This window comes from Prionailurus bengalensis, chromosome B2 (assembly GCF_016509475.1).
Source record: "Prionailurus bengalensis isolate Pbe53 chromosome B2, Fcat_Pben_1.1_paternal_pri, whole genome shotgun sequence".
In the NCBI taxonomy this organism is placed as follows: Eukaryota; Metazoa; Chordata; class Mammalia; order Carnivora; family Felidae; genus Prionailurus; species Prionailurus bengalensis.
The window spans coordinates 34,787,839-34,799,352 of NC_057349.1; the positions used below are offsets into that span (position 1 = coordinate 34,787,839).

Consider the following 11,514-nt stretch of genomic DNA (forward strand, 5'->3'; position numbering starts at 1 on the left):
GCAAATGTTTTAGGTTAAAGGAGGCAACAATGGAGTGCAAGAGGGGCTGGGGGTGGGAACCGGGTGGGAGGAAGTGGGCACCTCACTTGCTTCTGTATCTGGGAGAAGCACTAGTGGCTATTTCCAGAATTGTCTTTCATCAATGTCACCTGAAAATGAAGGGTGCTGGGTGTTTCCCTCTTTCCAGAGCCACTGTGTAAGAGAGGGCAAGGGGCAGAGCAGAGGGCTCTGGGTGGGAGGCAATAGGCCTATGCCCTAGGGATGCCTGGGTAGTTCGGTTGCTGAAGCATCTGACTTCATCTCAGGTCATGATCTCAGGTTTGAGTCCCACATCTGGCCTGCTGCTGTCCGCGCAGAGCCCACTTCATATCCTCTGTCCCCCTTTCTCTCTGCCCTTCCCCTGCTTGTGCGTGCTCTCTCTCCGAAATAAATAAACACTAAGAAGAAAATGGGCTCGTGCTCCAACCGCAGCTGTTTATGTGCTTGCTGTGTGACCTGAGTCAGATCACTGAACTCCTCTGAACCTCAGTTACCTTTAGTTCTATGGGCCTTGATTTCCTCATCGGTGCAATAAAAGGGACTGGATCCCTTTCTGGCCTCCCAGATGTTTTGCTGAGGGGTCTGGGTGTTTCAGGCGGTGCCTTGGGAGAGGTGGTCTAGGGAGAGAGCCTAGGAATAGTGATGCTATAGTGGGCTTTTCTGGGAATTCCAAAGTGAGGGACATCTTTTTTATTATTTATGGAGTTTTATTTATTAATGGTCACCCCTCATGCTCTTTTCGGGGCCAGAAAGAGGGCTTAGGCTAAGAATGCCATCCCTTCCTGGGGAGTGCCAACTCACACCCCAATGAAAACCGCCCAGATTTGTAGCTCAGTTAGTTTCCCCACCAACTGGGTAGAGCACACACGCCCAGGCGCGGGGGATGGGGGGGGGGAGGGAAACGCCCTCCAGCAGCTGATAACATTGGCATCTGAGTTCTGAGGTTCTAGAGCGCGGCTGGGAGCTACGAGCGTCCCGCGGCCCTGGAAGGGCGGTCCCAGGCCTTCAGCGGGCGGAGCAGCGGGTCCCGCCTCCGAAGCCATCCTTTATAAGAGCAGCGCCGGGCGGTGCCAGCAGAGGTGTGAGCCACTGCTCCAGTCTGTGACCTGGAGACCCGGAGCCGGGCGCGGATTCACGGAGCCACCGAGACCCTCAGAAGAGGTGAGGGAGTCGTGGCAGGCAGGAGCCGACCCTGGAGCGGCAGCTCTGAGCCGAGAAGTGTCTGCCTGTGCGTCCGTTCGCGTCCGCGAGTGTGTCCTCGCGGGTGTGTGTGTGTGTGTGTGTGCTGTCTTCACAGGTGAATGGCGTGAGTGGGTCGGTGCGCGGGTCTGGGGTTTGCTCCCACGGGTGTCTCCGTAAGTGCCCGTGTGACGGAGGCCGAGTTTGGCGGAGACTCCGGGCGGAGGGAGGGCAGGAGTTGGAGGGATCGATCCCTGCCGCGCTCCCGTCCCCTTGAAACAAAGCAGGGTGGAGGAGAGGCGGGCACCCGGGCGCCGCGGACCCCTGGCGCCGTTAGCGCTAGCGGCGAGCGGCTGGAGCCCCTGAGCGCCAAGCTCCGGGAGGGGCGGGGAACGCGGAGCCGAGCAGGTTCATCAGCGATCCGCTCCGGGGCAGCTCCCGGATCCACTAGGTGCCGTCTCCCCGCCCCGAGGTCTAGGTTCCCGACGCCTCCGTGTCCGCCACCGCTGGGCGCTGAGGTCAGCGCGGGCTGTGTCCCTGGTCCTTGGGAACGTGTTGGTACACGTCCCTTCAGGGCAATCGAGGAGGTGACTCATGGTGACAAGGAGACCCCGGGAAACGAACCGGGTGAGGTCAGAGCCCCGCCCGGGCTGGTGGGGGACAGTGGCGCCCCAGAAGTCAGCTTCCCGGCCCTCGGCGGTCTCTGACCCCCCACTCCCCCTCCATCAGCACAGTGACCTATTTGGCTGGCACGAAGTGTTCTCAGGGAAGCCGGGAACGCCAGGAGGTCCAGGACTGGTTGTGCGGTCCCCGCCTCGCAGCGCGCCCTCGAGGACGCGGAGCGGTGGCCCCGCGCGGGGTGGGCCCCCGCCAGCCAGTCGGTTTGAGAAGAGCAGGAGTCGGACACACCTCTGTTCCATCGCGCCCGCCGAACCCCGGCCCAGCTTGCCCGCGACTCGGGGTGCCGGACTTCGCGGAGGGAGCGCAGCCCTGCGCAGCGGGGCGGCGGGGCGTGCAGCCCTCGTCCGGGAAGGGGGAGACGGGGAGGGGTCACAATCGGAGGGTGGGACTTCGCGGGGGGGGGGGGCGACGCTGCTCCGGCACTCTGTCAGCAACATCCAGGGGCTGCCGGCGCCCCCCCACCAAACTGCCCTCTGCAAGGGCGACAGGTCTGAGCGGAGCCGGGGGACGACGAGTCGTCCTTCGAACGCCGCCACCCTGCGCGGGCCACAGTGCATCCGTCCTGTCGGGGGCCCTCTGGGGACCCTGGTGCCCTTCTAGTTCGGACAAGAATCTTGGATTTACTAGGGTTTGGCACTTTAGGGCGCCAAGGCAGCTCCCCCCTCCCCTCCCTCCACGTCGCGTTTCGAGGAGGACTTTCGAGCGGTTTTGTTTTCCTTGCTTTCGTCTATTTTTATTTTCCAGGGATCTGACTCATCCCGTGCTTTGGGCGTGGAGATAAGGTGGAGGGCCCAAACCTCTGCGCGCCTGTGTGTGCTGTGTGTGTGTGTGTGTGTGTGTGTGTGTGTGTGTGTGTGTCACAGAGGAGCGCGCGGTTTCCCAACAGTGGCGGGGCTTTCGGAAGCCTGGCTGGCTCAGCGTGACGTGTTTGCGGCCCCTGGTTCTCCTCCTAGTCCCCACCCCCCGCCACCTCCAGAGGGTGACGCGCAGCCCGAGTGGAAGCGAAGTTTTGGCGGGTGGGGAGAGCTTTGCAGGAAACTGACTCATCACAACTCCCTGCTGCTGTCCAAGGCTCTGCCCACGCACCTCCGACCCTGCGCCTGATTTCCTGGCGACCAGCGCCCCCTGCCGGCCCCGGCGCGAATAGCAAACACGCCTTCCCGCGGAATGCGGTTTCACCCGCCTTTCCTTCCCGCTCGCTTCGCCTGCGCAGAGATCGCTCGCCGCTTCTGCCAACGCCCCTTAAAAACAGTACCCCATTGGTTCAACAGAGATCAGATTTTGATGCGGAGCCTATGAGAGCCATATGGGCTGGGGTGTTAGGAGAAAGTGGTCCCAGCTCCTGGAAGCCAGGGAATACCCAGCGTCCTGATGAAATCCTAGGCAGGCGCCTCCTCCTTGTGCCAATGAGGCACTGAGACCCAGAATGTCCATTTCGTCCATCCTGTGTATCCCCTCTTGAATGGCACCCCAAGAGTGCCCATCTGGGGAACTGCCAAACACCTGCTTAAATCCCCCTTAATTTGAGTTAATTAATCTGGGAAGAGAGGGACCTATCAATATGGTTTTTTTTGTTTTTGTTGTTGTTTTGTTTTTTTAGAGAGAGAGAGAGAGAGAGAGAGAGCGCGCGCGCGCGCAAGCAAGGGAGGGGCAGAGTAAAGAGGGAATCCTAACCAAGCAGGCTCCACACTAAGGGCAGAGCCTGAAGCAGGGGCTCTATCCCCACCCTGGGATCACGACCTGAGCCAAAATCAAGAGTCAGTGGCTGTTTTGACCGAGCCACCCAAACAACCCTGTATTTTTTTTATTCTTTTTTTTTTTTCCTTGAGAGAGAGTGTGAGTGGGGGAGGGCCAGAGGGAGAGAATCTCAAGCAGGGTCCATACCCATCGCAGAGGCCCCAGTGGGGATCCATCTCATGACTGTGAGATCATGACCTGAGCCAAAACTCAAGAGTGCAGTGCTCAGCTGGCTGAGCCACCCAGGTGCCCCTGGATCTGTATTTGTAAAAAGCTCCCCAAGTGGGGTGCCTGGTTGGCTCAGTTAAGCGCCCAACTTCGGGTCAGGTCACGATCTCACAGTCAATGGGCTCCAGCCCCGCGTCGGTCTGTACTGACAGCTCAAAGCCTGGAGCCTGCTTCGGATTCTGTGTCTGGATTCTGCGTCTCCCTCTCTCTTTGCCCTTCCCTCACTTGTGCTCTCTCTTTCTTTCTCAAACCTAAAAAAAAAATTTTTTTTAAGTTCCCCAAATAGATTCTGCTGGGACTGTAGTTAATAATACAAAACTAGAAGAGTAAGGATGAACACCAGAGCGCAGAACGCAGGGCAAACAGGCTTGGGTTCAAATCCTGGCTCTGCCACTTGTGAGTTGTGTGGTCTTGGGCAAGTTACTTAATTTCTCTGAGCCTTTGTTACTTATTCTGTTAAAAAAAGAGAGAGAGAGAGAGCAAACGTACTGCACTGGGTAACCCCTCTATGGGGCAGTGGCTCTTGGCCTTTTCAGTTTTCTGGTTTGGGGGCAAGCCTCATATCTCTTCAAACTCTTGGTCTTTAAATTTGGTCTGAGGTCACCTGGTGCCTCTCCTTCCCCATCAGCTCTGAGAGGTGGGGTGGGGAGGGGTAGGTGTGGCAGGGGTCCAGGTCTTCCTGCCCCAGGAGGTCACTCAGAGCCTGCAAAGCAGGACTTGTCCTCGGGAAAACCCAGTCCCTGCCAAGGTTGCACAGCCACTCAGCCCTGGAGTCAGGCCAGAGCAGGGCAGGTGGGTGCCAGCTCTTCGTCATGAGCAAACTCAACCTTGGTTTTCCCTCTTCTGAAGTGGGAGGAGAGGAACCGGGTAGACCGGCCACCTCTAATTTTTCTTGCCTGCAAAACGAGTTCTTTGGATGTAGCCAACATGGGGCAGGGGCTTCCAGGCTGTCTAGACTCCAGATCACCTGATGTGCCTGGCAGGATGTGGCTCAGCCTGGGAGCAATCATTGTCCTGCCCTGCCCTGCCCAGCCCCTCCTCACCCCCAGGCCTCCAGCTTGATGACATCCTTGGGAAAGGCCCTCAGCACACAGCACCTGTCAGCTGCTGTCTGAAGGAGGTGGTGGCCCCGGGAGTGATGTGGAGAAGGCTCAGCCAGAACTGAACACAGAGAGCAAAATAATAACACTTCTGTTTTCCAAGCACTTCTGTCTACCAGGTGCTTTTCCCAGCATGTTACCTACATTAACTCAGTTAATCCTCACATCTATCCTCTGAGACATTCACTAATACTGTCTCTATTTTACAGATGAGAAAAAATAGAGCCCAGAGAAGTTAAGCCATTTGTCTAGGGTCACCCAGCAGAGCCTGGATTCCAACCCAGGCAGTCTGGCTCCAGAGCCCACACTCTTAACCACAAGAGCCAGCCTCTCAACTCTGTTCCATCTGCCTTGCCTGAAGGGACTCCCTGACCTATTATTGCTTGAGGATGCTTCCACAGTTCCATTTTATAGATGAGAAAACTGAGGCCCAGAGATATTAAGTGACATTTTATTTTTACAATTAAAAAAAATTTTTAATTAAAAAATTTTTGTTAATGTTTGTTTATTTTTGAGAGAGAGAGAGAGAGAGAGAGAGAGAACATGTGCAGGGGAGGGGCAGAGAGAGAGAGGGAGATACAGAATCCGAAGCAGGTTCCAGGCTCTGAGCTGTCAGCACAGAGCCCGACTCGAGGCTCGAGTTCACAAATTGCGAGGTCATGACCTGAGCTAAAGTCGGATGCTTAACAGACTGAGCTACCGAGGTGCCCCTTTTTACGATTTTTAAATTAAAAAAAATTTTTTTTCAGTGACTATTTATTTATTTATTTACTTACTTAAAGTTTATTTTTGAGAGAGACAGAGACAGCATGAGTGGGGGAGGGGCAGAGAGAGGGAGAGAGAGCATCCAAAGCAGGCTCCTCACTGCCAGCACAGAGCCCGATGTGGGGCTCAAACTCACAAAACCGCAAGATCATGACCTGAACCGAAACCGAGAGTCAGACACCTAACCGACCAAGCCACCCGGGCACCCCTTTAAGTGACTTTAAAATTTAGGTAGCGGGCAACAAAGCTAGGACTGGATCCTAGGTGTTTTTTATCCCAGGGGCCAGGGTACTTTTGTTTCAGAACAGGGTTATCCCACATGGGCATCTGGGTAAAGGGGTTCAGGAGGCCGGAGAAGCTGTCAGCCTGTCCTTTCACAATGCAGAGTTCTAACCGCTATACGATCACGGCCCTTTCATTTGCTACCTGACCTCTTGGCCAGGGCTGGGGTTGGGAAACTACTGGACTCTGGCAATTCACACGTACTTGGGGCATTCGCACCCATGAGGGACACCTTGGGGGGACAACAAATTGATTTTAGTTGATAAAGCCTGGCGGTAAACAGGACTCTGATCCCTGCTATTGCAATAAACTTGTCTTTGTCAACACAAGTTTGTCCTTCAGCTGCTCCCTCCTCCAGTGACCTTGGGGTACCAGGTTAACCCAGCTCTGCCCCCACCCGGTGGCTGTTGGTTGGGGACTGGGGACGGCCTGTGGGAAGGCGATGGTGGCAAACCAGCTGGAAGGAGCCAGAGAGACCCCATTTCTAGGAGGAAGACTTCATCTGAGCCAAGCACAGCCTGGTAAGGTAGGGACCAATTTCCCGAGTGACCAGGGCCTTACTTGTGTCTCGGCTGCAGGTGCCATGTCGGAGCCGTCCAGGGATGCCCACCAGATCCCACATGGCAGCAAGGCCTGCCGCCGCCTCTTCGGCCCAGTGGACAGCGAGCAGCTGCGCCGAGACTGTGACGCGTTAATGGCAGGCTGCGTGCAGGAGGCCCGGGAGCGATGGAACTTCGACTTTGTCACCGAGACACCGCTGGAGGGCGACTTTGCCTGGGAGCGTGTGTGGGGCCTGGGCCTGCCCAAGCTCTACCTGCCTGCAGGGCCCCGGGGGGGCCGGGATGACCTGGGAGGGGGCAAGCGGCCCAGCACCTCGTCTACCCTGCTGCCGGGGACAGCTCGGGAGGACCACCTGGACCTGTCCCTGTCCTGCACTCTCATGCCTCACTCCCCTGAGCGGCCCGAGGCGTCTCCTGGTGCACCTGGCACCTCTCAGGGCCGAAAACGGCGGCAGACCAGCATGACAGGTGAGGATAGACGCAGGGAAGGACACTAGAAGGAATCAAGACTCTCAGAATCTGTGGTGGGAGGGACCGTGTCTGGTCCTGCAAGGGACCTGTCTGGTCCAGTTTGCTCATTAGGCCGTAGGGAAAGCAAGCCCAGAGAGACAGAGCAACTTTCCTGAGGTCCCATGGCAGGTATACAGCCATGACCAACTCACTAACATCTACTGGGAACATTTATTGTATGTCAGGCCCTTTGCTAAGGTGAATTTCTAAGGTAGGTTTCATTTAGTCCTTAAAGCAGTCCTGTTCCATATAACATTGTTGCCACTCTTTTATAGGAGTGGAAACAAGGCTCAGAGAGGTAGGGTGGTTTGCCTATGGTCCCACAGTGAATTTGCAGTGGAGAGAAAACTAATGACAGTAATTTCCCGGCTGCCCTATCCAGATCTAACTCACCTTCCCCATCACACACACACACACACACACACACACACACACACTTCCATTGAGTCCTCAGAGCACTACACAAATGGTCAACTTCGTTTTATATGTGAGGAAACCGAGGTTCAGGGCGATGCAGTCAAGAATCCCACGGGAAATTTACAGCTGGTGCAGAACTAACAATACTGAAGATAGTGGCTCACATGTATATGGCCCCATCGTGGGCAGAACACTTCTCATGGGTTCTCTAATTGCATTCCTATAGCAGTGTGGTTCAATAGAACTGTGCAGTGATGCAAATGTCCAGTGCCACTAGGCGCAATGTAGCCATTGAGCATTTGACATGTGGCTGGTGTGACTGAGGAACCGAATTTTGCATTTTATTTGATTCTAGTTCGTTTAACTACACAGGGCCACCACAGTAGTGGTGGGCAGCTTGGCTTGGAGCAGGCCCACGGATGTTGGTCTGGTTATAATCAGTCGTGTCTGGGAAGCGTGGTGGGATGCCCGGTATAACGGTGCCGTGGGAGACGGAGTGGGAGTTGCCAGAGTTTTACCCTGTACTTGGCAATGTGTCCCTTTGGCCCTAGGGAGGAGGGCCTGGCCCCTCTGCTGTGGGTTTTGGATGGATGGCTCTGTTGGGCCCTCTTCCTCCTGGCCTGGCTGACTTCTGTTCTCTCTTCCCAGATTTCTATCACTCCAAACGCCGGCTGATCTTCTCCAAGAGGAAGCCCTAATCTGCCCCCTGGAAGCCTCAAGCTCCTACAAATGAGGCCCACCGCCCCGCCCCCCGCCCCCCCCCCCCCCCCACTGCCCCCACAGGCCTCTTCTACACCTTTGCCTTTAGTCCTTCAGTTTGTGCGTCTTAATTATTATTTGTGTTTTAATTTAAACTCCTCCTCATGTACATATCCTGCTTGCCACCACCCTTCCCCCCGCTCCCCCCCCCCCCCCGGCCTTTGGCATTTCCAATTATTTAAAAAACCATTAGACAGCAGAATGATAGGTTTATTAGAGCGCTAGGTATTTTTATTATGCGAACTATTATTTAAGACGTCTTCATCCTGTGCTCCCCATTTCTGCTCTCCCAGAGGTAAGGTGGGGCTGGCGTGACCCTCACCTTCTGGGTGGTGCTCCCTGGAGGGGCCTGGCTCCTTCAGCTCACCACCTCATGGGGGTTATGAAATTTCTGCCCCTTTCCTGCATTCTCAAACCCGGATTCCTTATCATTTGAGAAGTACACAGATAGCACTTTGAAGGGGGGGCCCAGCAGGGTGGGGGCATCATCAACACTTTGGAGGAGGCCCCTCCCGTCCTCTGAGGTCCGGCAGTGTGACCTTGAAGTGGGCGCAGCCTGGAACGCGGCTGGGAACGTGGCACTTTCCTGGCCCCTGATGCCCCGCCCTGCTCTGTGAAGGCCCGGGCGAAGGTAGGGTCCTGTAGCAAACCACCCCACCTCCTCTCACCCCCTCTGCCACCCACAGGGAAGCCAGTCTCAATGTTTGGCCTCCCCTGCACTTTCCTAGGAGCCCCAGACGCCCCTCTTTTCCAGCTGGGCTTTCAAGTCCCTCCCTGCTCCGCTCCCCTCCCCCATACCCTTTCCCCCTAGTACCCTCTCGGCCCTAGGTGGCAGCTCTGGGGTGCCTGTCCCCCCAGCTTAGTGGCCTGGGAGGGAAGGGGTATGCTAGAAGTAGGGGTCCTCAGTTCTACCTCAGGCAGCTCAAGCAGTGGCCGCCGCCTCCTCTTACCTTCTGGGGCAGAGGTTCTGGTGGTTGGACAGGCCTTCTCGAGCGGGGATCCCTCTGTCAGGGGCATGTCTCGGGGAGCAGAGTTTTCGAGGAGGAAGAGCGTGACACCAGCCCCTGGAACCCCTCCAAGGACCTTCCCCACTGCCCCACCCTCCCCCACTTCATTGCACTTTGATAGCAGCTGAACAAGGAGTCAGATGTTTTAAGATGGTAGGGTAGAGGCTGTGGATAGGGTATGCTAAGTGGGCTAATGCGGCCCTGGGCGTTGGGAGTTATTGTCTTTCCCAGCACTGAGCATTGAGCCCCTGGAGGCATCGAAGCACTTAGTGGGTCTGACCCCAAACATCTTACGTTCCTGTAACATGCTGGCCTGGACTGTTTTCTCCTGGCTCCTCCTGTCTCCACCTAGACTGTAAGCCTCTGAAGGGCAGGGAACAAGTCCTATACTGCTCTGTGCCCTTCATAGCCCCTTCCTCAGTGCTGGGTATACAGCAGGTGCTCAATAAATGTTTCTTGGTGATTTTACTTGTGATATTACCATTGTGGCCCATGCGCCTTGTCATTTGTAAGAATGAGTAGGCAGAAGTTCTTTCGGTTGTTTCCACAATTTTCACAATTAAGCATTTAAAGTTACAAAAACGCAGAGGCTTAACAAACAGACCATGAGCCAAAAAAAGACGACAACAGAACAACCACAGTAAACATCACACCTCTGCAAAGATCGTCACGGTCAATATTTTGGTTCCTTGTGTGGTCTTTTTTAGTAAGGGATACGTTACCCACCAGAGAACTGCCCCTCATTACTCATGGCGGAAATGCACATTAAAACCACAATGAGATAACACTGTACATCGACCAGAATGACTAACGTGAAAAAGACAATGCCAAGCGAGGGCAAGGATCGGGAACAACCGGAAGGCAAACCTGGCTGGCAGAAGTATGAAATATTTCAACTACTTTAGAAAACAGGCAATCCCTTCTAAAAATGGCTCCCCTCGGGCCCACCCCATGACTCGAGACTCCCCTTCCTGTTTGTTCTCACGAGAAATCAGTACGTATTTCCACCAGAAGGCACGTTCATGGCAGCGTTATTCTTTTTTTTTTTTTTTAATTTTTTTTTCAACGTTTATTTATTTTTGGGACAGAGAGAGACAGAGCACGAACGGGGGAGGGGCAGAGAGAGAGGGAGACACAGAATCGGAAACAGGCTCCAGGCTCTGAGCCATCAGCCCAGAGCCCGACGCGGGGCTCGAACTCACGGACCGTGAGATCGTGACCTGGCTGAAGTCGGACGCTTAACCGACTGCGCCACCCAGGCGCCCCGATGGCAGGGTTATTCTTGACAGACCCAAGCTGGGAACAACCCAAATGTCCACAACAAGAACGGGTGTGTAAATTGTGGTATCTTTCTAGAGTGGAGTATTATGCAACGTTAAAAAGAACAAAGTACTTTATGTGCACGTTTCTGATGATCTATTCATAGCTAACCACTCCAAGACTTAGTGGCTTAAAACGATGACCTTTATTTGCTCCTGATTCTGCAATTTAGCCAAAAACCACTTTTCAGATACGGGATAATTCTCTGCTGTATGGGACATGGCTTTGCTCTAGAACCCTAGGGGTCTGAGGTAGGGCTCTCCCACTGGGACTTTTCAGAGACTTCACACTGTCTACTTATCTGCCACAGATATTTCTAGTACCATGGGACACACAAGGTCGTATGTCCCAAGTGCTTGTCCTATAGCATGGACCTGTCACAGAGCCCTCTTTGGTTCTGGACTCCACTCAAACGTGGCAGCTCCCCATGCCATCTGGTAAATGGGCCAGAGCATTAGTTTGTTTGTTTTTTTTAATTTTTTTAACGTTTTATTTATTTTTGAGACAGGGAGAGACAGAGCATGAACAGGGGAGGGTCAGAGAGAGGGTGACACAGAATCTGAAACAAGCTCCAGGCTCTGAGCTGTCCGCACAGAGCCCGACGCGGGGCTCGAACTCACAGACCGCGAGATCATGACCTGAGCCGAAGTTGGCCGCTTAACTGACTGAGCCACCCAGGCGCCCCAAGGGCCAGAGCATTAGTGTATGGCCTCCGAAGTCCACCTTGGCTCGCTAAAGCTATGCCTCTTTTGAGGGGGAGCATGTCCTCAGTACTTGCCTTTTCCTATAGAGGGAACGTCCCAGCACTTCCCAGTTCATTGGACCACTTAAAACAGAACATGACAGGTCTCTGAATTCTTGTAAAGAACGTGAATATACCCCATTTCTTATCCCTTTTCCTGAAACGGATCAGAGAGAATGCGCTGGCCA

At 54.7% G+C, this 11,514-nt stretch overlaps 1 protein-coding gene across 2 annotated transcripts; it reads left to right on the plus strand.

Moving 5' to 3' along the window:
* The first annotated feature begins 1,092 nt into the window (after window positions 1-1,092).
* Window positions 1,093-9,732, plus strand: CDKN1A (cyclin dependent kinase inhibitor 1A). 2 transcript variants are annotated; one of them, XM_043591251.1, is made up of 3 exons: window positions 1,093-1,200; window positions 6,590-7,039; window positions 8,147-9,732. In XM_043591251.1, exons 2-3 carry the CDS (start codon window positions 6,595-6,597, stop codon window positions 8,194-8,196), a joined length of 495 nt encoding a protein of 164 aa, XP_043447186.1. In that variant the 5' UTR covers window positions 1,093-1,200; window positions 6,590-6,594; the 3' UTR covers window positions 8,197-9,732. The 2 variants fall into 2 exon arrangements, with proteins under 2 accessions (XP_043447186.1, XP_043447187.1); XM_043591252.1 differs by having other exon boundaries at window positions 1,120-1,336.
* The last annotated feature ends 1,782 nt before the right edge of the window (window positions 9,733-11,514 follow it).

Excerpts from the sequence above, each read along its gene's own strand:
- CDKN1A (XM_043591251.1), top strand. The coding sequence starts at position 6,595 with ATGTCGGAGCCGTCCAGGGATGCCCACCAGATCCCACATGGCAGCAAG. Across the intron at positions 7,040-8,146 it reads GCGGCAGACCAGCATGACAG|ATTTCTATCACTCCAAACGC; the intron begins GTGAGGATAGAC and ends CTCTCTTCCCAG.